The sequence below is a fragment of the Oryzias latipes genome, chromosome 20, assembly GCF_002234675.1.
Source record: "Oryzias latipes chromosome 20, ASM223467v1".
NCBI classification, from domain to species: Eukaryota; Metazoa; Chordata; class Actinopteri; order Beloniformes; family Adrianichthyidae; genus Oryzias; species Oryzias latipes.
Window position 1 is genome coordinate 4,150,274 of NC_019878.2, and position 24,139 is coordinate 4,174,412.

The 24,139-nt window shown below is 43.4% G+C and overlaps 1 protein-coding gene across 3 annotated transcripts; it reads left to right on the top strand.

Moving 5' to 3' along the window:
- The first annotated feature begins 506 nt into the window (after positions 1–506).
- c20h18orf63 (chromosome 20 C18orf63 homolog) lies at positions 507–23,786 on the top strand. Of its 3 annotated transcripts, XM_020712632.2 has the most exons (15): positions 507–636; positions 737–781; positions 4,846–4,977; positions 5,045–5,123; positions 11,678–11,734; positions 12,655–12,766; positions 14,167–14,208; positions 14,285–14,361; positions 14,443–14,555; positions 15,419–15,515; positions 15,755–15,840; positions 16,271–16,457; positions 20,006–20,815; positions 20,881–20,952; positions 23,336–23,786. In XM_020712632.2, exons 3-15 carry the CDS (start codon positions 4,847–4,849, stop codon positions 23,456–23,458), a joined length of 1,986 nt encoding a protein of 661 aa, XP_020568291.1. In that variant the 5' UTR covers positions 507–636; positions 737–781; position 4,846; the 3' UTR covers positions 23,459–23,786. The 3 variants fall into 3 exon arrangements, with proteins under 3 accessions (XP_020568291.1, XP_020568290.1, XP_011486944.1); XM_020712631.2 differs by lacking the exon at positions 737–781 and having other exon boundaries at positions 507–679; XM_011488642.3 differs by lacking the exon at positions 737–781.
- The last annotated feature ends 353 nt before the right edge of the window (positions 23,787–24,139 follow it).

The window sequence follows — 24,139 nt, forward strand, 5'->3', positions numbered from 1 at the left end:
ATCAAGCAATCGGTGTATCTACGCAGGTCAACCCGAATTGGTTTAGCTGCGTGGACTCCCACAGCCCGTGAAAAGATGATAGCAGGAAGGACGTTTTTATAATGAAATGTTTGTTTTCGCTGTGGATGATGGGAACTCCTCTCCTATTTGAAGATTGTTAATTTTTGCAGCGCAACTCTCTGGTATAACATCATGCAAGTCACTCAAAAGTTATGCAAATTTACAGCTAAAATGTTTAATAAGAAATTGGCAAACATATAAAAACCTGTTTCCTTTTGGCAATCATTCCAAAAAAGACTATCATTAAGATTTGAAGCCCTTTCCCGCTTGACTGTTTTACTGTAAAACAATATATTTACCAGTTTTTTTCCAGCTTTTAAAGTAGATGCAATGTTAAACTATTAAAAAGCTCTTTGGGTAATGTTGATTTTTATTTTTATTTTATGGTTTACTTTAAAAACAAAAAAATCCCTTTTAGCCAAAATAACAGTAATGTGTTGCGGCCTACAAAAAGGGGGGGAGTGAGACCTCTTACCATGGTTATATTTCCGAAATACGACTGAAAAAGTGTTTGAAGACGGCACATTTTCTGTCAAAAAGTTACGAGCTTTTCATGAAAAGAATTTAAAGTTGAGGGTTGGTGTTTCATTACTTATATTGAACTGATTCAACAAAAATGGTGAGCTTGAAACGTTTAGTCTATTTTTTAATTTAGCTTGTTGTTGCTCCTGGCTAGCGGCTAACTTTGTAAGCTAGCTCAGTGTTGAAGACACACAGAAAGGTAAGTTAGGCTTTAAATGAGGAGTTTCTGTTAATGTATTGATATGTAGATTCATTTTGTAATATTCTAACTTGTATAAATATTGTGAGGTCATAAATTTTTTTTAAAAGTCTAAAATAAAAGTGAAACATTTAGACAGCTAGCACCCACTATGACTTAATGATAATGTAGTGATAAACTAAAACTAGGTTTAAAAAGCTAAACTGATAATTTTCTGATATTCTGAGAAGGTATCAGGTTGTATTCATCAAAATGTATGTCCATCCATTCAATCATCTTCTCTTGCCTTAAACAGGGTTTTGCAACCTTTTATGTTAAACTGGCCATTTGGACCAACCAGGGTCTACAGACCAAAACCCGGCAGGAGCCGCAAAGTCCCTGTTAAGACAAATAAACTCGATTTATTTCTGTTTTTGAGGCAATTTGGCCATTCATTGATAAAAATGTACCTTTTTAAATATTTACTATAAGTGAGTTATAACCCACTGTGGAGCCGGTTTAGCTCGTGCTGGTTTGCGGCGCCTTCCGTCCGTGAAACCAGGGTTCGACTCCGGGCTGCTCCCTGTTCCCTTCTCTACTTCTGTGCCGGTCCCAAGCCCAGTTGCTTTGAGAGGGTTGCGTCAGGAAGGTCATCCAGCGTTAAACACTGCCAAGTTTACCGTGCGACTCGTTCTCTGTGGTGACCCCTGATGGGAAAAGCCGAAAGGGAAACAACACTATAAGTGAGTTATAACTGTGTTGTATTTTATAAAGTAACCATTTTAATCCCTTTCACTTTTCGTACAGGTTCATTTAAAAATAAAATACATCCTGTATCAAATAAGATTCTCCTGCTGTCGCAGATTTACTTGAATTAAAAATGCAAGAGAGTCAAACATGACATTTTCTATTATTATGACGGATGCACCTTTATCTTTTTGTCCCTTTAATATGACACAGGGTATGTACAGATCCTTAAAAGGTCTTACTTTGAGTTTGACTACAATAAGACCTTAAGAAGCCTTAAATTGTCTTAAATTCTGATGAATTGGTCTGACATTTTTTCTTGTTAATGTGAAATGACCTGTGGTAAATCATTTAACCTCAGCTACCTAATTAACTCATATTTGTTGGAGAGGAAAAGTGTGCATTCATGGAGAAGTGACTTGAAAATATGAATCACTTGTGGTAGTTTAAAAACTGGTTAGTGGAAAGCTTTAATACACCAAATGCACGGTTTGCCATAAGACATCTAAACTCATCACGATGGGGATCAAGGCAGTCGAATCGTATCTGCAGAGCAAGAAACACAGCAAGTCTGGGAAAGCCTTACAGCAGGATGTTTGTTTCTCTCCTACTCCTTCCACCAATGCAAATGATGCAACCTCTGGTATCACGAAGGATGCAAAACGTGCCTCTGGCATCTGAACAATGCTTGGCTCCTCACTGACCGTCAAGTCAGAGTAGATCCTGATGCTGAGGACGGCGAAGAGCCTCAATGATGAACAGTGGCTTGATGGTTTCCCTTTAGGATCTTTTGTTGTTGGTTACTAAATATTTGTTTTTGAAGACGATGATGGTTTTTGTAAATGTTAAGGAAGTTGTAATAGTTTAAAAAAATATTCACTTAATTACAAGTTACATAAGGATTTGTTAAAGGCAATTTGATTTGTTTCAAGTAGTTTAAAATATTTTTTTTCTGGAGATGTTTGCTGACACAAAATATTCTGATTATTCTATTAATAGTAAACATTTAAAACAACAATAATAGTTTATGATTTGAAAAATGTGGCTGTTTCTTACAGTGTTTAGTGTTGCATGCATGTTTAGTAATTTTGGAAGAAAGTAATTTTTAAATATTTTTAATGGAGATATGAATCACATACAATCAAAAATGTTCATTAGCTCTGAAAATACTAAAGCTACAGTCTCCAAACGTTCTCACATGACTAATTATCACCTTATTGTCCTACTGCAACAAAGATTTGACGAGAAAATCACTTCTATTTATGAAGACCAGATAATTCATCCAAAAAGATTTATAGTTCTAAAGTAACAAGCGTGACTGTTTACAAACTTTTTCATATGACTTTTTATCACCTATTTTTATTAGCGATAGTTCATAGTGATTTCGTTTTTCTAGTTGCACTATTTTTAGCACAATTTTAGTTCACAGAATTGCTTTAATTATTAAATGATAAAAAATGGTTAGTGAAATTAAAAATGGACCAACTTGTTTATCACATTTTTTTCATTTAAAAATTGTTTTTTATGAAAGTATCAGATTGAGACTTTGTATCAGCAAATACTTCAAATCAAGTTCCTCTGAATTGGATTGGGGGCAAAATATTCCATTGGGACACCCCCACTACAAACCCAAATCATTAACATTTTCTTTTTATAGTCAAAGAGCTACAGGGGAGGGATAAATAAGACACAGACTCCAGAGCCTCCAGAGCCTCAGGTTGCAGACCCCTGGCCTTGAAAAGATGTCCAGGCCCCCCGTCTCAAATACTTCCTCCAGTTCTTTCTATCAATTCACCCAATGGTTCTCCTAGGTGACCTGACCTCCTTATTCTCCTTGGGAGAACCCAGACTCCCTAGAGGGGAACCTCATTCTAACTGCATGTAAAGGGGACGTAGACGAGCGGCGTCTTGATGCTAAAAAGCCTGTGGTTCTCAAGAAAAGCATGAACATATAAACATATATCACATGCAGCTTTTCTCCAAACGTTTTGTTCACAAAGATGTTTACTTTTGGATGCACTTTAAGTTCTTCATGTATTTTTTCCATCCATCCATCCATCCATCCATCTTCCTCCGCTTATCCAGGACCGGGTCGCGGGGGCAGCAGACTGAGCAGAGATGCCCAGACTTCCCTCACCCCAGCCACTTCCTCCAGCTCCTCTGGGGGTCCCCGAGGCGTTCCCAGGCCAGCCGAGAGACGTAGTCTCTCCAGCGTGTCCTGGGTCTTCCCCGGGGCCTCCGCCCAGTGGGACATGCCCGGAACACCTCTCCAGGGAGGCGTCCAGGGGGCATCCGGACTAGATGCCCGAGCCACCTCAGCTGGCTCCTTTCGATGTGGAGGAGAAGCCTCCCTGGTCATTTATTTTGAAAGCACTTTATGTCTTAAATAACTTAAAGGAAAGTTCCTAGCTACTTGATTTTATTTTTCTGGGAGAATTTTATTTTTGTTTACACCACATTTACACTAAATGGTGTCATTTATTTTGAACAAAAACACTATAATTTGTTCACAGAATTAATATCTGATTTGAAGCTATTTTTTTAAATTAAGCAATGGCTAGGGGTTTGTTTTTCAAAAGTTAACAACAATGTGCCTGGCAGCTACTTGACTTATTAATTTTTTACCTTTTTTACAACAATTTTGTACTAAATAACGGCTGCTGTTCATGTTCACCATTGTTTAAACTGAATTTTATAGATATTTCCAAAGGAAAATTGTCATCGTTTGTCATAGACAGAGTATTACTGATTTCATCAATGTTACACAAAAGTCTGTTATTTATTACACCAAATAGGACACAAGTTGTTCATTATCATAGTGTTTAAAAACTAAAAACTAAATAGGGAAATATTTTCCAAAAAGCAGTTTTTCAAGTTCTTCTTTCTTAAAGTTTGATATATCGTGAGTTGTTAGAGACGATATATATCAATTATCACATTATCGCCATACCGTGATAGTATCGTTATCGGAGAAATGTATCGCAAATCGTATCGTATCGTGAGGTACCCAGTGATTCCCAGCCCTAGTCTGGAAAAACCCAGCTAAATCCAATCCATTATAATAATAATTATTATTATTAATGTTAATATTATTTTTGACCTTGTTCATTTCAGTTCTTTTTAGGACATTTTTTTCGTTCATTTTTCTCTGGTTGTTTGTCGTGAGCCAGCTGGTGTCCGATAATTGTTGATGTGTTGGTTGATTAATCCAGACGGAATTTTTAGCATTTTTTACACCAATCTGGAATTCCAAAGAAATTCAGAAACCGCTTTGGTTTCCTGAAAGACGTGGAGATGTGGCCAAAATCAAGATGATGTGGTTTCCTGTGTGTCTGCAGGATGAGTGGAGGCCCGTACAAGTCCCTGTTTTTCCTCAAGCTTCCAGACCTGAACAAGCTGGCATGTGTCCCCATGAAGCTTCACGAGGATGAGGAGGGCGAGCCGAGGAGCAAACAGATGAAGACCTGCAGGTGTGAGCAGATTCAGAGCTGTTGTGAGGAGGAAGACCATGGTCTGACTGCGAGAGCTGCTTCACAGGGAGCTGGTGCTGCTGTTTGACGACGTGCTGGCCTGTCCTTCGCTGGACTCCTTCACAGACATCACTGTGGTCGTGGCTGTAAGTTTCAAACACACTCACAATGTTCTCCACCTGAAGATGAAAGGATTTCCACCAGGGAGATCATTGATTGTTTTTGTTTCTTTAATTACTGCTGAGACTCAAACCAGATTTAAACGTTCATTATGAATGTCTGTTGATGTCTAAGCCTCCATTATCTAAACCTGTTTGATTTTTTTTAAACTGAAACAGTTTGAGATTGAAACATAAGGACTGTCAGACTGAGTCATGGATAGACAGACTGAAAGCTTTTTATCAAACTGCTTCACTGCTGTTATTTCTAAAAGATGTAATAAAAGTTAAGTTAAAGTTAAGTTTTCAACACCCCTTGTGGGCCCCCCTTTTCTCCTGGGTCCCCTCCTCCTGGGCGGGGGCGGCTGGCCCCTGCCTTACTTCTTCCTGGACCCACCGTGGGCCGGGTGGGTAGCTGCCTGTAGCCCGGAGTGTGTCTCCCTTTGGGGGGTCCTGGCCCGTACCTGGGGTGGGGCGGGGAACTCCTGGGTGGTGATGAGGTGCTCGTCTGGGGCTGCGGGCACTCTTCTTGGGTGGGGCCCGGCGTTGGGCCCTCCGAGTGCGGTGGGGGGGCTGCTCTCCTGGTTGGGCTGGGGCGGCGCTCTATTTCCCCCCATGCCTCCCTGCTCTCTGGCTCTGGGGTCCTCGGGGCGGTCCTACTGGCCCTGGCCTGGGTGGCGGATGTGATCGCCCGGGGATGGTTGTTCTTTGCCTGCTGCCGAGTGGCGTTGGGGGGTTCTGGCTGCAGCTACTGCTGTGGCGGGGGTTTTGGTGTGGCGATGGCTGGAAACCCTCCCTCCTTCTTTTCACATTCCATCATCCATTTTAGAAGAACATAAACACTCACCTGATTACAGGTGTTAGCTCACCTTTGCACAAACACTTTGCATGATTTAATGAAATATTTCAAACTAGTTGGTTTGAAGGCACAAGTATTCATGTGTGAACACTATCTGTATTGTGTACATGTTGACATGTGGACATTTTTGCAGCCAACAGGTGTGTTTATAACATTTCAGTGTGTGTGTGGACAGGCCTCCAAGAGTAATTGGTGGAGACAGTTAAAGGGGCGGGACTTTTCAGAAAACGTCTGAAGCTACGGCTAAATCGCGGTACCATCATTCTTATCAAAATGTCTTTAATTTAAACCTGTTTTCACGATCTTTCATATTCCTAACTACTCGGGGTTTTATCAGGGCCTGTTTGAATGAACAAAGATCTTATATCCTGGAGATGGAAAATGTTTTTAAAACAATTAATGAGGGCAATTTCCCACGGCACACCTGACCATCTCCCTGTGCCGCAACACACTGGTGGAAAAACACTGATCTAGTGGACAATAAAGTTACACAGATGAACCATTGCAAGGATATTTGTTGGTATCCCATCCATCCATCCATCCATCCATCCATCCATCCATCCATCCATCCATCCATCCATCCATCCATCCATCCTTTTTCTTAACCCACTGTAACCCTTTTGGGGCCACAGGGCTGCCACAACCTAACATGGCTACTGTTGGGTAAAGGCAGAGTACATCCTGGAGAGGTCACCAGGCTTTCTCAGGGGCAACACAATCACACCCCCATATGCTCACAGTCACAATTTAGAATAATTTGGACAGCAGGAGGAGTTTGGGGTGCGTGGAGAAAACCCACGGATGCTCATGGAGAACATTCAAGCTCCACATGAAAATGTCCCCGCTGGGATTTGACCCAGTGTCCTTTCACTGTGAGGTGAAGGTGCTAACCACAGAGCCACTGTGCAGCCCACTCATGGGTTTATGTAAATGTGAATGTAAATCTACTTATAATGTCTGTGAAAACATGTGCCATCTGCTTTTGTTTTATGGTCTTTTGTCTGAATTTTGGCATAAAATGGCAAGAAAATGTAAAATCTTTGACATGTAAGAACCATTAGAAAAAGGCAAACCCTTCACCTTGGCTAAAAATAATAATACTGAATACAGCCCTACGCTTTCTGGTCATTGTTCTCTCGTTTGTCCATTTGCATTCACACTAGGCCTGCACGATATTAGAAAAATCTGCGATATGCGATATCAGTGTTTGAAACTGCGATGACGGTATGACTTGCGATAAATGGAAAAATAGAAAAGCAAAAATATCAATACATTTTGGTTTCAGTGTGAGTTTTATTCAAATAATTCAACACAACTTAAATTAACGTGCAAGTTTTATTCAAAAAGAAGAAAATATATTTACCATAGAACTTGCCAAAACTAAGATGAATGATTACAAAAAATATATATAGATGCCCAGGAATAAAATAGGTTGGTGTTTCCTACCTTTCTATTTTACTGCAAGTGTTATTAAATAAGTCAACATAACTTAAAATCCAAGTCTTTTTCAAAAAGGAGAAAAAGGTAAGACCTATAGCTGTGGCCAAAACATAAATGAACAATGAAGAAAAAAGATAGAGGCCCACAACTTAAACGTGACCTTGTATGGACTATAAAGAACAACATCAGTATGTGTCATTATGGCAAGTTCTTTGAAAGGAAAACCAGCATGTTTACTTTTGATGGTTTCAAACATGTGCGCTGACATGTTACTATGTTTCCTGATGTACTGAAAAGTCTCTCTGAAGGTGAGCTGCTTGCAGGCATGCAGAGATACTTCTTTGCAAGCTTGCTCAGATGTGAGAATGTAATTTGATGGCGTTTCCACCATGCTAAGGGGTCTTCTTCACTGTCTAGGGGTGCAGACAGCATGTAGCTATTTAGCTCAGCTTCTACAGCTTGTGACAATTGCGTAACAGATGAACTGGGGAGTGGGCTTGTCTTGAAGAAACTCCCCAGTGACTTTTTTTGCCTTTTTCAGCGGAGCACTGGGTGGATCATTGGTCTGGGCTTCTACATCTGTGGAGATTCTCTCCTAAAACAAAAGCAAAACATGAGAGAAAAAAAAAGATTTTGGACAAAAGAAACATCTCTGGAAAAAAACATGCATGCATGAATAACCTTTTGTGCCACTGCTTCCATTTCTGACAGCACCCTGGTCTTGATGTTCGAGACTTGATCAGTGCTGATATAGTTGGCTTTGAATCTGGGATCCATGAAACACGCCATGTCCAGAAGTTCTTGGGTAGCTGGATTTTCATATTTTGTAATCAAGTAGTCAAGGATTTTTTTCTTGATTGATTTTGTCAAATCACCATCCGCTTCCTTCTCTGCGAGCACTGATGTCTTCATCAGGTGGAGGACTGTCTTCACATATGAAACACTAACATAACTCTCACCTGACAGAGCATCACCTGCTGAGAGAACATCAGAAATGGCCGGCTGCTGCTCCAGGACTCTCTCAATCATCTTCTGCCTGCTACCCCACCTTGTTGGACATTCAGTGACGAGTGTGTGCTCAGGGAGGTTGTGATCCTTCTGTGCTTTTTTCAGAGCAGTCTTGGCTTTCCAGCTGTGACAAAAATGTCCAACTAGCTTTTTGCAAAGGCCAATGGCTCGAGCGATGCGGGCATCATCTTTGATGGAACGTTCTTGAAGAAGAGGAAGACGCACAAAAAAATAACTAATTATTAAACCTGTTTGTAAAAAAAACACTTGAAATGTATAATAATTTAAAAAATGAATTACAAGTCATTACAAGTGAATAATTAAATCATGACTTGCATGTTCTCGAATTATACTGTCATATTAACATCTTGGAGCTATTCAAAATAGTTTGATAATAATTTACATATTTTTTTCATAAAGATCTATCTTAAATAAACTCACCAATTGCAAGGTGCAGCCTGTGTCCAAAACACTGAAGCCTGACCCACTTGTTCAGCTCCGTGGCTCTAACGACGTTGGGACCGTTGTCCGTGGTGATGCACACCTGTCGCTCTACTTCAAGTTCCCAGCTTGCCAGCACGTCTAGTAATGTGTGCGCTATGTTTTCACTCGTATGCGACTCCGGGAAATACATGGTCTCCAGACAACGCGTTTTTAATTCAAAGTCCGCAGTGAGAAAATGCGCCGTAAAACTCAAATAGGGTTCAATCGTGCAGCTTGACCACAGGTCTGTGGTACTTGCAAAAAATCCGGCTTGGCTCAATTCAGACGTAACGGTCTTGTGGCACGTCTCATACATTTGTGGAATGGCGACTTGTGAAAAGTAATTTCGTGACGGGATTTGATATCTCCGGTCCATTTTGTCCATCAGATTGACAAAGCCCTGTCGGCTCACTGTGTTTATTGGCATCATGTCCTTTGCCAAAAAATGTGAAATGGCCTCTGTTATTTCTTTGTGCCGCTTTGAAGTTTTTTCATAAGGAGCTCCACTCGCAAAACTCTGAAATACAGACGTCTGTTGGCCTGCCGAGCTCTTCTTTTTCTCTGACTTAGCAGGTGTTTTGCTCTCCCTAGATGTCATGAACTCTTTAAACAGATCTTCGTGGTTGTATTGAAGGTGATGGTGGAGATTGCTGGTGTTTCCCCGGGTGGTTGCCACAGGTGTTCGGCATGTTATGCATAGTACCTGTGTTTGGAGAACGTCGCCCGTCCTGAAACCAAAGTACCTCCAAATAACAAACGTGCTTTTTTTTTCCGCCACGAGCACGTCCTCCGAGATATTGCTCTCAGCCATTGCAAGTCTTGTTTGGTCACATGTCGGATGAAAAAAGTATGGAGTTCTTATTTATTTATTTATTTTTTATTCTCCCGCTCTATGTAGAAGGCGGGTATCTAACATTAGGGGGCTCCAGTTGATTGGGCAATGACACGAAGATCTCCATACCATTGGTTGAATGCATAAAGGGCTTTATTTGAAATGTTACTTAAAACTACAAAGAGATAGTTTAGCATTTATGTAACCTTATTAGGAGGCGACTTAGCGCCATTTTTGCCTCCTTTTGCGGTATGCAAAATTTGCGGTTAATCGTGCAGGCCTAATTCACACTGAAGTGAACCGCACCAGAGTTCACCTGCAAGTGAACAGAGAGCCTCAGACAAACATGCCATAAATCATGAGCAAGCTGCCATAAACAACAGCAGCTTCTCACGCACACATGTTTATGCAGACGGGTCACTCTCACGCACTCAGCTGATTGCAATCACACTTGACTGATAAGACTGATCCGTCTTGCATTTCTGCTGCAGCTTTGCTGCTGTGGTTCAACCAAAGCCCCTCTTCAGTCTGGAAACCTTCAGTTTGATCCTGAAGTCTTGGTGTAACGTCATACATTTTTCTGGGCTTCAGTGTTTGCAGGACTTGGTTGCTATGAACATGCTGCCTGAGGCCTGCAGAGTGTGAGCTGAAACTGAGGGTTTCTGTTGTTGGTGTGGAGGGGACGTGAGGTCAGGGGAGCAGCAGATTGTGTTCCAGTGCAGGCGTGGCAGGAACAACCTTCCGGTGCGTGTGAGGCTGCACTGGGAATGTTTGGAATGCATGTCAGGAATAACGGATGCGTGTCAGTGCTCTGGAGGTGTCGGACGCAAACACACATCTGAGAGGCACGCAGGAGAAAACACAACTGATGTTGTAAATGAGAAGCTCAGAGTCGGACTCCTTGACAGCAGATCTTTCAGTGGGTTTAACAAACACAACAGGGAATGAAATCGGATCAGTTTGATCAAACGCTGAGAGGATTTTGAACCAGTTTTACTTGCTTGCCTTCAGACTGAACAGCCTTCATCTTCTCACCTCCTTCTGACAGAGGAGAAACAGCTCCTGAGTGTTTAGGGCTGCACCAAAAAGAGAGAGAGGACAACCTGCTGCACGTTTAAACGCTGCATCGGTCAGAACAGCAGAGTGCAGGAGCAGCCGCTCACCTCCTGTTCCTGATCTTTCCCTTTGAGCTAAAGGCAGCAGAACAAGGCCGTTCCAGTCTGCACCTCCACAGATCCTCAGCCCTGTCACACTGCCCAAGGCTGAAGCTTTCCCTCTGACTGCATATTTACACAGTAAACCACTGCAGCACTGACAACAGGGTTACACAAACAAGCCAAACACAACTTTCTCAGAAAGAATCTGTGACTTGAGCTAATTTGGAAGTTTAATGAAGGAAATGATCCTGCTTTGGTCCAAACAGCTCAGAGCCTTTTCATGCTTTCATCAGTTTAACTCCCCCATGCATCTTGTCCAGGACTCTGTCCTTGATAGGAGGCCTTTGAAGATGTGGCCCCCACCCTGAATATTCCTCCTCTTCATGACCGTTCTTCACATCTCCCACGGTGTGATAGTACATTTTGATCGTTTTTGTTTTCTTTGTGATTGAATCACTAACTAACATTTAAATACTGTTTTGATTGTACCTTTACTAACAGGTGAACTTTAAATGAAATTAAACCCACAGGTTTAACTGAAGCATTTCTCCTTTCAGTCAAATCTGCAACTTTAAGAACAGGTTTACTTTATCTGTAGAGACTCTTCTGTGTGACTAAATTAGGAGGAGTCCCAGTATTTTTCAGCTCCTCCTCTTACCTGGTGTCCTCTATAGGTGGAGAATTGATAGAATCAGAAATGTTTTCTTCATGCACCTGCAGCATCCTTAAACACTTTAACCTAAATGTCTTTGTCTTTGTGCAGGTGCAGTTTTTCCACAGAGGGATCCTCCAGGCGTTTGCACAGAGGAACCATCTGCAGGTGGGATGGGGGGAGCAGCACAAACACATAAATGATTCACAGCGGTTCAGCTGCTAAAGCAGTAACTGTCATCCTCCAGCTGAGCTTTGCTGCGGTCATTATTCCGCTTCCTGAATGCTCCTCGTGCATGAGGACTTCAGCAAAGTCCACCACTTGAGAACCTTCCTTATGTGCACCTGCTGCACTTCCTCATTTAGAAGCAGCTTCATCACTCCTCCACCAAGGGTTCACTGTTGAAGGAGATACTTCACAGCATGTTGCCTTAGAAGCCCTCATTTTTCAAGTCCAGGTGAACCCAAAGACGCAGTTTCCATTGAGGATGCTTTGAGTTTGAACCTTTGCCAGTTCTTTGTTTTGGGAAATCGGAGGATTATCAGCGGAAACGAGTTCTGGATCCCAGCAGGACCAAGTTTGTCAGAGTCAAGACCTTCTAACAACACTGCAGCACATTCAGCCCAAAACTAGAATTCTCACCTCATCTCTGTTAGCTCGAGGCTAAAGTACTTTAGCATAGCTACAAAGTGGACTGCTGGAGCTCGCAGCGCCCTCTGCTGGCTTCATGCCACACCACCTTGGTTAATCCTTCACAAAGTCGTGTTGCTGGTTTAGTAAAATCGTTGCATTTCTTTAACAGATGTGTGTTGTGGCTAAAGCTACACTTAAAAAAAAATTCAGTTCCAGAAAAATTAGGGTGTTTGTTTCTAAGGAAAACGTAAAGATTTTCAGATGATTGGTTCAACGTTTGAGTTGCAACAGAAAAGAAATAACGTAAATGTGACCGCTCTGCAACATCTGAGAAATGTTAAATCATGTTTAAATTCCATGCAGACAGTGTTTCTTTAATAGTCAACCTTTTGGAATTGTGTGTGCAGAACTCTGTGTATGTTTTTCAGTTCATGTTAAATTCTTGTTGTTTTCAGCTGGGTCGTCCTCAGAGTGTGCTAGCGGGTGACCTCCAGTGCTGCCTGTCCTACTCTCTGATCAGCAGACTGTCTCCCCGCTGGAACAAAGCTGGCCTCCACCTCGTCTGCGGTGCGTACCGGGCCCACGTTTCTGCCCACCTTCTCCCAGAACTCCACCAGTCGCCGTGTCCAAAGCAAACAGCACCTGTTAAATTTTAAGCTAGGTTGTGTTTACAGCCGGAGAAAATCCTCTGAAATGGAAACAGATCAGATTCTCCTAATCACTGAGGACGACACAGAGCTATGTCATCATTTGTAGATTTTGAAAAGTGCACAGATGTGTTTGGATTGAAGAATTCTGGAGGTAAAGTCAGCTGCTGTCTGTCAGTGACGTCACAGTTTGGACATGAAGCTGAAATGGGATTTCTGCTGAAGTCTGCACAGGAGGTGCAGTCTGCAGATAAACAAATGCAACACACTCACACAACACACAGTGTGAGTGACTATAAAGGAGTGTCAGCATCAACGCAAAGTCCAGCCTGTAATCACAACTGCACAACAACGTGTGTGTGATTGATCAATGTCAAGGTTGTGCTGCGTTTGTGTTTCTGACAATCTGAGTGTTGCAACCTCTGCTGAAGCCTTCACCTTCTGCCAAATCAGCTGTGAGTGTGTTAGTGTATGATTCAGTGTGTGTCCGTCTCAGTAAAGTAAAAACCATTTCACGATTAAAGAAGCAGATTGAACCTCAAGTTCAAACAGCTCAGTGTTTTTACTGTAACTGTAACCAAATATAGGTCAAATTCCTCCTGAAATAAGCTGCTAACCTCATATAAGACAGGGTCTCTCTGAGACATAGTGACCTAAAGAGGATAGAAACTTTTCACTTGTTCTCTGGCAGATTTGTTTCCTTATCACAAGTGAAAATTGAGCTTCATGTTCTGTTTTATATCAAGTGGAACGAGCTCGTAACGGAAACTGTACATATAGTTTTTTAGAGTTTCTATTTCTAAAGGGTCACTAACATGCATGTAAATAACACACAGGGGGTCGGATTCACTTAGAAACATCCAGATTTCACATTTGTTCAGGAAAGTCTGGACTAACTTTTGGTTTGTGGGGCTGGATTTCAATGCTATTGGAGGTAAAACTGGAAACATTAGTAAGATGAACAAATCTGGACTTTAGACTGAAGTCAAAGTCCAACTCCAGATCTGAAAACAGAAACAGCAGCTCATGCTGACTCTGAAAGGTGAAGCAGATTTTGTTTAGCTGTTTATTTTGGGATTCGTTTTAGTGAAAGTGAAGCACAAAAACTGCATTTCCTAAAAGGCTGGGAAACTGCAGCGCGGCATTTTGGTCTTTGAAGCTGTCAGAGATCAGAGGAGAAAGCAGTATGATCTTCTGCTTAACGGTTTTAACCTCCTAAAACCAGAACAAAGTGGGCCAGAAGGTCAGCAGATGAACCCATGCCCCCACACCTCCAATGGGTTTCTGTAAGTTCCTGCTCCTTTTCCCGTTTGTTCTCAGGAAAAGACTTCCTGACTGAGGGAGGCCGACTCAACGCCGTCAGTGAGTTCCTCTGTCTTCTCCTCTCCTAAGGAGGTTCAGTGGAGCAGGCACAGAGCTCACTGTGTTTGTTTTGAAGGCATGGAGCTCAGCAGCAGGGAGGGCCAGCTGTGCATGAGCCTGGAGGCCAACGCTGTGCGACTGCCTCCACCCACAGTAAGCAGCCTGATGCTACGGCACTGAAGTTCAGGTTGACGTTCTCAGTAAAGGTCCTGACATCAGTGGCTCCTGTCTCAGCTGCAGGACTTGGGTCTGCCCCTGCTGGTGCTCAGCCGGTTCTGCAGTGACCCCAACGCCGTGCTCGACTCCGCCTCCATTGGGGGACCCATCTGGTGTCACGTGCTGCCCAGGTATGAAGGCTACGTCTGCTGGACTAACAGACGGCACCTCGAGTGTCACCATGGTGTTGACAAATATTACGGCCAGGAATGACCGAACCAAACCACAGCTGATGACCTCATCAGACTTCACTGCTGCACTCGAAGGATTAGTCCAGAAAGACCTTAAATCCAACCAAAGTTTGTCTGAGCTGCACTTTCCTTACAGCGTGTGCGGCACAGAGCTTTAGAATGACTATGTGTATGTGTGTCAGCGCGCTGCGTGTGTAAGAGGAAGGAGCGCACACGTGTGTTGGGGGTGCTTGTTGATTGTTCTGCAGCGGACCGTTCTCGAGCTGCATGCGAGGCTTCACCTGTGCTCTCTGGCACAGAATCTTCTCAGAATATTATATAGATTTTCCAGTCTTTTCCAGACTGCAGACACTTTGTCACCTTTACGGTAGCCATGAAGCCTGACAGCCATGAAGAAGGCGGGGCAGGAGGCTCTGCCTTTGTTTATAAAGACACATAACGTGAGAAAACAGGACGGTGCTCTAGTTTTTAATTACTTTTTTTTTAAATGGTAAACAAGCCTAAGAATGAAATAAAAAAGAAAATGTTTTCATTTAGACTGACTCTTTTTTTATACTGGCCTTAACAGAAAACCTGCACAGTCAGCCTCACTGCAGGACTTGAGTGAGTAATCAGTTAGTTGGTTATCTCACAGCTGGTTAAATGTTTTTATTTTGTACTCTTTTAAATGTCATGAGAGGATTTTTTTTTTTTGCTGCAGTGAAAGATAGGTTGCGTAATTCTGCCTTTGAGCAGCAGGGGGAGCTGCAGCTGCTGGGTTTGATGTTTTCCTCTCCAGAAACTGCAGTCTGTTGTTTTTCCAGCATGAAGAAAGGTCAGATCGTGAGCATCAGCCGCCAGCTGCCTGCAGACGGGCCGTTCTGGACCTACAGGGACCTGCAGAACCACTGGAACCGCCTGGTACGCACTCAGCCACCTTTCAGCGAAGTTCCAAAACAACAAAAAATCCTTAGGTTTCCATGGCAACACCTGCTGCATGACTGAACTGGATCTGAAACCTGAATAAGTTCCTGCAGATTTCCTGCTGGTTTCATTTTTCTTGGATTTTCTGTTTCAGTCTTTACTGCAATATTCTGATGCTGCATGAAAAACGGATGTGTTTTTAGGAAATGTTCATCCTCAAACTGCTTGTGCTTCAGTATGGATACAGGCTCCCGGAGCTGGGGGAGGACGAGGTGGTGTACTGTAGCGTCTACTTCAGACCGGTGGGAGAGCGCCTCTTCACGTATCCTCAGCGACAGTCAGGAACTGTCTTTAGGAGCCATTAGACCAACAGAAACAACACACAATTTCCTTCAACTCAGGAAGGCAGTAAAATAGACACAGCAAACACGGCTTTTCTAATGTAGATTTAATAATCCAGAAAAACTGATGGGAAGATACAACTTGTAAGGCCAAACAAAGGCCATGTAGCTTATTGATCCATCTTTTACATCTGTGGATCCAGTTTCCTGTGTGAAAGTGTGAGTGCACGGCAGTATCTGGATCTGGATTAGCCATTTTTAGATTAAAATGTTTTTTTGTTATTCAGGATGTTCTGAGGAGGACTACTCGCCTTATTTTCTGACAGTTTCCCGATAGCTAAGGAAGGAAACACCCTCTCCAGGCTCCTGAAGCAGAATTCATGGGTTCATGGTCTTTGACCTCCAGAACAGATACCCTCTGAGCTGCATCCGGCTGCAGCCCGTGCAGCGTTTTCCTCGAGTCGACCTGCAGGGGGTGCTGTGCTCTTTCATGTCCGACGTCAGGAGCAGACTGCGCAGTGTGTGCGGCTTTGCTGCACAGCTGAGCGGAAAACCCTGCTATCACACCGTGAACCTGAGCACGGCTGCCTCCATGCAGGTGAACGCACACACACATGTACACACGCATACACACTCACCTCTACATGCACAAACACTGACATATACACAAACACACACATTCAGAACCACACAAAGTTCAATCACTTGCTCTATTTTTTTTAAATCCTCTTCCTTATTTTCCTCCAGAATCTGTCAGTTTGAACTCTTGTTCTTTTTATCCACATCCCTCGTTCCAGTCTTTTGTTCCCTTCCTTCATGTTGGGAAATGTCCATCTTTCAGTCGGCACTGCAGCGTCTTTTATCAGGTCAAAGACTTTTCTGAGATCTAACACATGAAGGAAGAAAACATCGTTTTTTTTCTCTGGACGATCACTCAAAGAACTCCTGGATGAAAGGATGTTGCAGAGCGGTCATCTCCAGGCAGAGCACCGCGGCCCGTTTAAAACCTTTTTTATGAGCTCCCCGAGGAGCTCCTCGAAAATCTGCAGGTAAGATTAAAGTTGTTCCTCACCTGCAGATGAAGAAACCTCTGAGCCGACGAGCTCAGGGCCCACGGAGTGGAGCTGAAATATTTATGGAGTTCAGATGAACTCATTTCTTTGCAAGAAGCAGCTTCAAAGCTGATCTGAAGGCTCCTGTGAGTTCATGGAGACTTTCTGAGCCAATTCAGCCTCTGTTCTCTGCATCTTTCTCCAAATCTGAATACATTCAGTGGAGACTTCAATAGGGAAAATGATGACTCAGCAAAGGACGCATCAATCTGCCTGTCCAATCCTAAACATCCCCGCCATGACTTGACTAAGCTAACGGGGAAGATAATGATGTTTTCCCGCTGGAACCACTTCTTCATGTAAAGTTACGGTTCACGATCGCGTGGATCATCTTTACACAGGTGGAGCATCAGCTTTGGAAATCTATACTCAGGCTTCATAAAGTTTGAATGTGCTTTTTTACTCCGCTTGGTTTTGTTGCTGCATTTGTTCTACGTCACACAAACACTGAGTTCTGGAGTAGATGAACAGTACATGGACTGCTTTTGGGTCAAGAGAAACAAATACTCTTCATTTATTTTAAATATTAGTGGCTTCAAGCAAAGAAAACATGAACATGTGACTAAATTCATGGATTATTAAGAAGAAGAACATCTTCTTTTAGGAGAAATAATCCTGAATGGCTAAAAATCACTTCATGGGTTCTTATGTTATCATAAAAAACAACAAAAGGAGCTCATGTCTGGGTTTAACAGTGAGAGGACAAATATGAAAGGAGACAAACTTGGTCTAAATATTTGAGTCCCTCAAAGATTAAAAAAAAAATAGGATTTTGGTTCAAACAGACATGAGGTCTGCTGGATGACCAGGTTACTCCACCTTACCTTTCCTTCTATTCCAAGATGACAAAGTCTGGATGACCTGAAAGATCTGCTCCTTCAGCAATCCTCCATCTCTGCTGTCATTACAAGATCTTGGACAACTAGCAGAACACGGAACTCTGGACAGATCAGATTGTGGAATAAGGTTTTATGGAACTGATGCAGTAAAAATGCATCAGGTTAGAGTTAAAGACAGACAGTCATTCATTCAGCTGCCTCGTTCTTCAGCTCATCAAGGTGGAAACATCTGTTGGGATTATGGAAAGAAGTTCCGGTTGTGTCTCTCTTGTCTTCTGCGTCCCAACAGTCACTTCAGATGCCTCCCTGATTCTGGTTCTGCTGGAGGTTTACTCTTAAACTTCCATTTAGAAGGAGTTTCCCTCTCCCATATCAGTTATAAAAAATCAAATCCAAATCCCTCAAACCACCAAAATAGAATAATTACAAAGTTTTTCTCGAGAATAAAAAACATTTACCGTATTTTCACGACAATAGGGCGCACTGGGTTAAAGGGCGCGGTCTCAGTTATGGGTAATTTTCCGGTTTTTGACACATACAAAAGGCGCACCGGGTGTTAAGGCCCGGGCACGTTAACACATACCGGCAAAACATGCATACTAGAGTTGACGCTTTCTTGCGGTGATGTTTCTGGAGATCCTCTCCACGGCCGACAGCAGATCTTCTCTCGGGGGTTCACTTCCCCGTTCGGACCCTCAGAGCCTCCAGAGCAGGTTAATAAAAGAACCAGTCTCTAGTTTTTTGAAAGAAAACCTTGTTTTTTAATGAACGTTCTCCCTAACTGAGTAACACAAACTGAATGCACGCTCACACACTCACTTGGCTGAGTGTCTCCCCCTCCTCTTGCAAACGGGGGAGCACGGCACGCAGGAACTCAGCACACACGCATTTCAGCACACACGTACACACTTATTGTGGAAAAAAGCAGCGGGAGAAAAACTGAGTTTGTTTTCATGCTGTCTTCTACTCCTCTACGGAAGTCCCACAACTACACATTAGGTGCACCGCCTCATAGGGCGCCCCCTACAGTTTGGAGAAAATGTTAAAGTTTTAAGTGCGCTTTATGGTCGTGAAAATACGGTATTGTCCCAGATTTAAAGTTAACACAAAACAGGGAAGCAAGTGGACCATGGCCAAAACAATTATCGAAACCGAGCTAGCTAAAATGTCAAATGAACAAATGACCTTCCAAAAACAAAAAATGCTGCCTTCCCGAACTTAACATGACAAGAGAAGACAATCATATCAATTCACCACTACCACTCCACAAGCACCGTAGACCATTAGACCAACTAAATGTGTCACAGCCAAACAGCCCACAGTGGGGGGTGACAGAGAGACAAATAAGACTTGAGGTGTTTAAAGTTCCACTGCGATCATCTTTTGATTTATTTTCAGTTTTCCCAGTCGTCTTTAAACTATGATTGTAAAGTTTTTTGCCAAAATCAATAAACCTGTGTCATTTTCTAGGACATATTTTCTGCATAGCAGCAAATTACTGCCGCCTGAGTTGTGGCTGCGGAGTGAGCTTGCGCTCAATTCCCATCATCCCTTTGTTTACATTCTCTTCCGCTAGCTTACAGCCCAACCTAACATTAACAGTGCAAGAAAAATGGTGAGCATTATCACAGCTATCCAGTCGTAGAGTTCTGATCCAAATTTCAGCCCAGACGAGGACAACAAAGTCGTTCATGGATCTATTTGTCTGACAGTGGATGATCAGAATGGAGCAGAGCAGAAGACTGTGGCCTGCTGATTGTAGATTTTACACAACAACTACAAGTCCCAAAACATGCTTCATTGGTTCATTGTTTACCCTAAATTGCCCCTAGGTGTGAATGTGAGTGTGTATAGGTGTGTGATTGTGGTCCTGCGACAGACTGGCAACCTGTCCATTCCAATGACAATCTACTGTCATTGGAATGATCTGGACTGAACCGGGATATGAAACTCATATCTATTAAGACTCGATGTTGATGCCTTTTACTTTTTGTGTTGAGATCATCTTTGCTGAGAACTTGCTCCTCGCGAATAAACTGAAATAATCTGAGCCAAATTGATTTCTGCTCTGCAAAAATCTCTTTCTAAATGATGCAACAACTGCATCTGTCTAAACGAACGCGTTCCATCCAAATGAGGTGCAAGAACGCGTTCACGTCTTGGATTTATCATCTGACGCCGCTGTGGTTTCTCAGGTGCAGACCAGCGAGCAGATCAACCTCACCACCTCCTTCTTCATCAGGCCAGTGCTGACTGAGCTCCCCTCATCGGGTCCGGCCCTGCAGCTGTCGGCCCGGATCTCTGCTTCCCAACCGGACCCAGCTCAGAACCGAAGTGGATTCAGAGCTGGAGCTGAAGTCTGGCCTTCATCTGGGATCTCCTCTGCCTCCCGCGCTTCTGCTTCTATTTCCTCGCTCCCTGGAACAAATGTGTCCATCTCTGTCTCTTCTTCTTCTCTACAAGTGTTCCAGCCTCCTTCATCCCTCTCTTCCTCCTGCCCCTTGGTGCTCCCAACCCCCCCTCCTCAGAGTCACTTCAGCTCTCCCCCCAAACTACTGCCCATCTTCAGGAACAAGGACCCGACACGTCACGTCAACGTGGCTCTGCTGAAGGTCCAGAAGCTGAAGAAACAGCAGAGTGGAGGCACGGAGGAAAAGGCGAGGGTGACACTCCCCACCTTTGCTCGGAAGACCCCCCTTTTGGCAGCATCACTCCCTCCCCCTCCACGTCCCCCCCCAATGGTCCCATGCTTCCGCCGTCGTCCCAAACTGCACGACATTACTGCAGCTCTTCAACCGTCTCAGTCCAACGTCACACACACATCCAGCCTGACCCCCATATCCAGGGTCAAACCCATGACCATCTGCCCCCCAGCGACAGAGACCAAACCCCGAGCGATCATCAAGATCCAGCAGGAGGTCAGCTCTGGAGGAGACCCTGATGCTAAATATGAATCTCAGCAGAAAAAACAAGTGTCAGAGGCAGCCGACTGCTGCAGCAGGAAGGTGAGTTCAGCTCCTCTGAGTTTTGGAGAACAGTTTGAACATAAAGATGTGACCTGCTGTTTCAGAGAGCCAAGCAGAAGAAAAACGGAGCTGCACTCCAACATGTGGAGGTGGAGAAGATGGCTAGCAGCAACCAGGTGAGGAGAAAAAACCCTGACCTATCTGCCCCACCTTCAGGCAGGGAGCGCTTTAAAAAAGGAAACCCCACTGGTGTATAAATAAAGACGTCACATCGTGTGATTCTATAGAGAGCTGCAGCCATAATGAGAACCAGAATCTATCTAATCCATTTTGATTGTTAAACTACAGTCGTCCTGCTAAAAACTTAGGGCTTTCACTCAAATGCAGCTGGTGTGAGTTTGTACCAACTGCACCAAGAATGCCTCTGGGAGATCGTCTCATAGGAAGGAAACCTACAATTTACCCAGAAAAAGAACCACCAATAATGAAAACATGTGCCCTGTTCAAACTTTCTTTCTGGTTTAGTCTTTATAAATTCCTGTTCTTGTCTGAAACACCAGTTTCATAATTACTGCGTTGTGTGTTTAATAGGTGTGTAACTGTTTTAATAAACTAACAGGCAAAATGCAAACATGCATTTTACTCCAAAGCTTTCACTGACATCATCATTATATATGTCAACCATTGACTGTATAATAAAACTGGACTGAGTGAGTGTGATGTCAGGCATAGAAAATGGTATACGTCTGGCTTTAACCATAGGAAGTCAAGTCAGTCACCATATTCTCGTTATACTGATGCCGCCCTGTTGGAAGCAGACGGCGTCAGCAAGCAGTGATTGATCTGAGTCGCTCTTAGTCAACACATCTATGGGAACCAGTCTCACCAATCAGGAGTGAACCTGTTGAAAGTCCACACCCCTGCCACTTTAAAGCCGGCTACACGAGATCTGTCAGTCAAGTGCAAGACATCCTGCTTTTATTGAGGCATCCGATGAAGCACCACAGGGCAGGAGTCACCGGTCCAGTTCTCTTATACAGTCAATGGTTGCATTATCTCGCATTAAGTGGAGTTGTTACAATAAACAAGAATAGAGGTTACATGTTTGCGCTCACCAACACGGATCTCCTTTCTCCTTGCTATCAGCTATGTCTGCCTGCTCTTTTTCTTATTTTAATTATAATTCTAAGATACAGAGCTGATCAGAAGCACTAGAAAAACATACTTTTTTACCATGAAGCCTGTCAGGGATGAATACGTGGACACAAGATGCAGGACGGCAGAAGCTCAAGAAAACAATGACTTTAATCCAGAGGGAAGGCTCTGAGACTCGTACACAAAGTGACAGTAACAAAGAGAACGATCCGGTGACAAGTGAGGAACCAAACAAGGTTTATATACACAACAGCGATTGAAAACAGGTGAGTAGACAGGTGCTGGTGATGAATGAAGTCAAGTTAACAAAAGCACAATGGAACACAGAACAGGAACTTAACAAAATAAAAGCCCCAACCGGGAAGTGAAGACAACCTAACCGCCCTGGCCCCGGTACCCGACAAAGCCACCAGGTCAATGTAATCTGACATAAAGAGAGTAGAGGATACAGTATGTATACAGCATATACATTTCTGAATCAGTTTCAGTCTGCAGGGTAGGCTTGGAGGTCCTGACAGTCTGGGAAAAACTGAAAAAATGACTCAGAAATGAAAGAAAACAGCTCTGCAGTCCACATTTGTCAAAAATGTTCCCCTTTTCCACCTGTATTGTTTCTGTATTTCAAAGGCAGTTGGAATCACTGACAGACATGCATGTTGACGGGATTTGATCACAGTGTGGGGAATTTTAGGAAGATCTAGTGTGAAACTGGAGACTTGCATCAATTCAGAGATGATGTGTTTCCTCCACTCTTCCACGTTGGATCTTTTATGACATCACAAACTACAAAGGCAGGAAGTGCGCTGACATGGTGCAGCAGTAGGTCGGTCGACCCAAGATCGTAATATTGCAGGTTCGATTCCCGCCTTGCATGCCAATGAGTCGATGCGTCCTTGACACTGAACCCTACCTTGCCTCTGGGGGCAGGTGGGCGCCTGTGTTCGGCAGTGTGTGAATTCGTGTGTGTGACTGGGTGAATGGGTCTGTGATTGTAAAGCGCTTTGGGCCTTGGAGGTAGAAAAGCACTGTGTTAGTATACGCCATTTACGCCAACTTCACGGGAAATCCTGCGTTTGTGTCAGGCAGAAAAAAAGAAGTGGAAGTAGTGAAAGACACCAGAGAAGAAATATGGAAAGATGCAACAGTGGACCTATAGACAGAAACTTAAACACCTGAACCTTTAACCAAACGAGGGTCTGTTGGAGAACTTGTGTGTCCTCTCTCTTCGTGTAGCAGTGTGTTAGTGTGATGGATGGTGTGCATAGTTGCTGCTGTGCTGATGAACGGTCCAGCAGGTTTCTGGCTGCAGGTTGTCCACTTTGTTAAACCTTTGATTTATTCACCTTCAGCAGTTAGAACAGTCTTATTCTGTCTTCTCACTGTTTGCTCCCTCTCTGCCTCCAGCTCTCCCAGCTGAGCTCTGCAGCTCTGCTGCGGTGGTTGAAACAGAGAGAGGTTCCTGTCAGTGCCAAACTGAGGAAGGAGGAGCTGATCATGAAGGTCATGAGGTGTCTGACTGAAACCTGAGACACCAACACACAGAGTTCAGAAACAAAGACGCGAGTTTGGACTTGTTCCTGCAAATGAGGAATTTCTGTTCTGCTGCAGCTTCAGCATTTCTCCTTTAGTCTTTTTCAGACTGCAGTTTATTCCAGTTAACGATAAAGAAAGGTTGAAGGTTTTCACAGCAAAGCTGTTTTTGTTGCATGTTGTTCCAATATTCCAGTGGCAAAGTAACCCTTTCTAAAGCCTCCACATATTGGTTTATTTATTTGTGTCTACTCTTCATGTTGTTTCCTGTTCAATGCCAGTGAAGTGTTTAGTTAAGTTATTAAAAAAAGTTTGTATTATTGCACTCCAGTCCCTGCCTTCTTGTGTTCATGGATCCAAACCTTTATTATCCCCGTACAGAGCAGTCAGAGCATGAAGACAGGGCTGTCTGAAGTAGTCAGGGAGATGCAGGTGAAAGCCATGGGATGAATTTAAACTTTGTTAAATGGCTTACAGGTGCTACTCGCCACCCCCTATCGACATGCCCTCATTGGCTAAGCCCCCCCCCCCACACACACACACTCTCTGCCCCTCTGCCACCCTGGCAGAGCTCCATATGACCAATTCATAAAGACAAAAGAGACACTTTTTTCCCAAATTCCAGCCTTTCTGCAAGTTTTATCTCCTTAGCAACCATTTCATGTTCTGGTTGCCTGA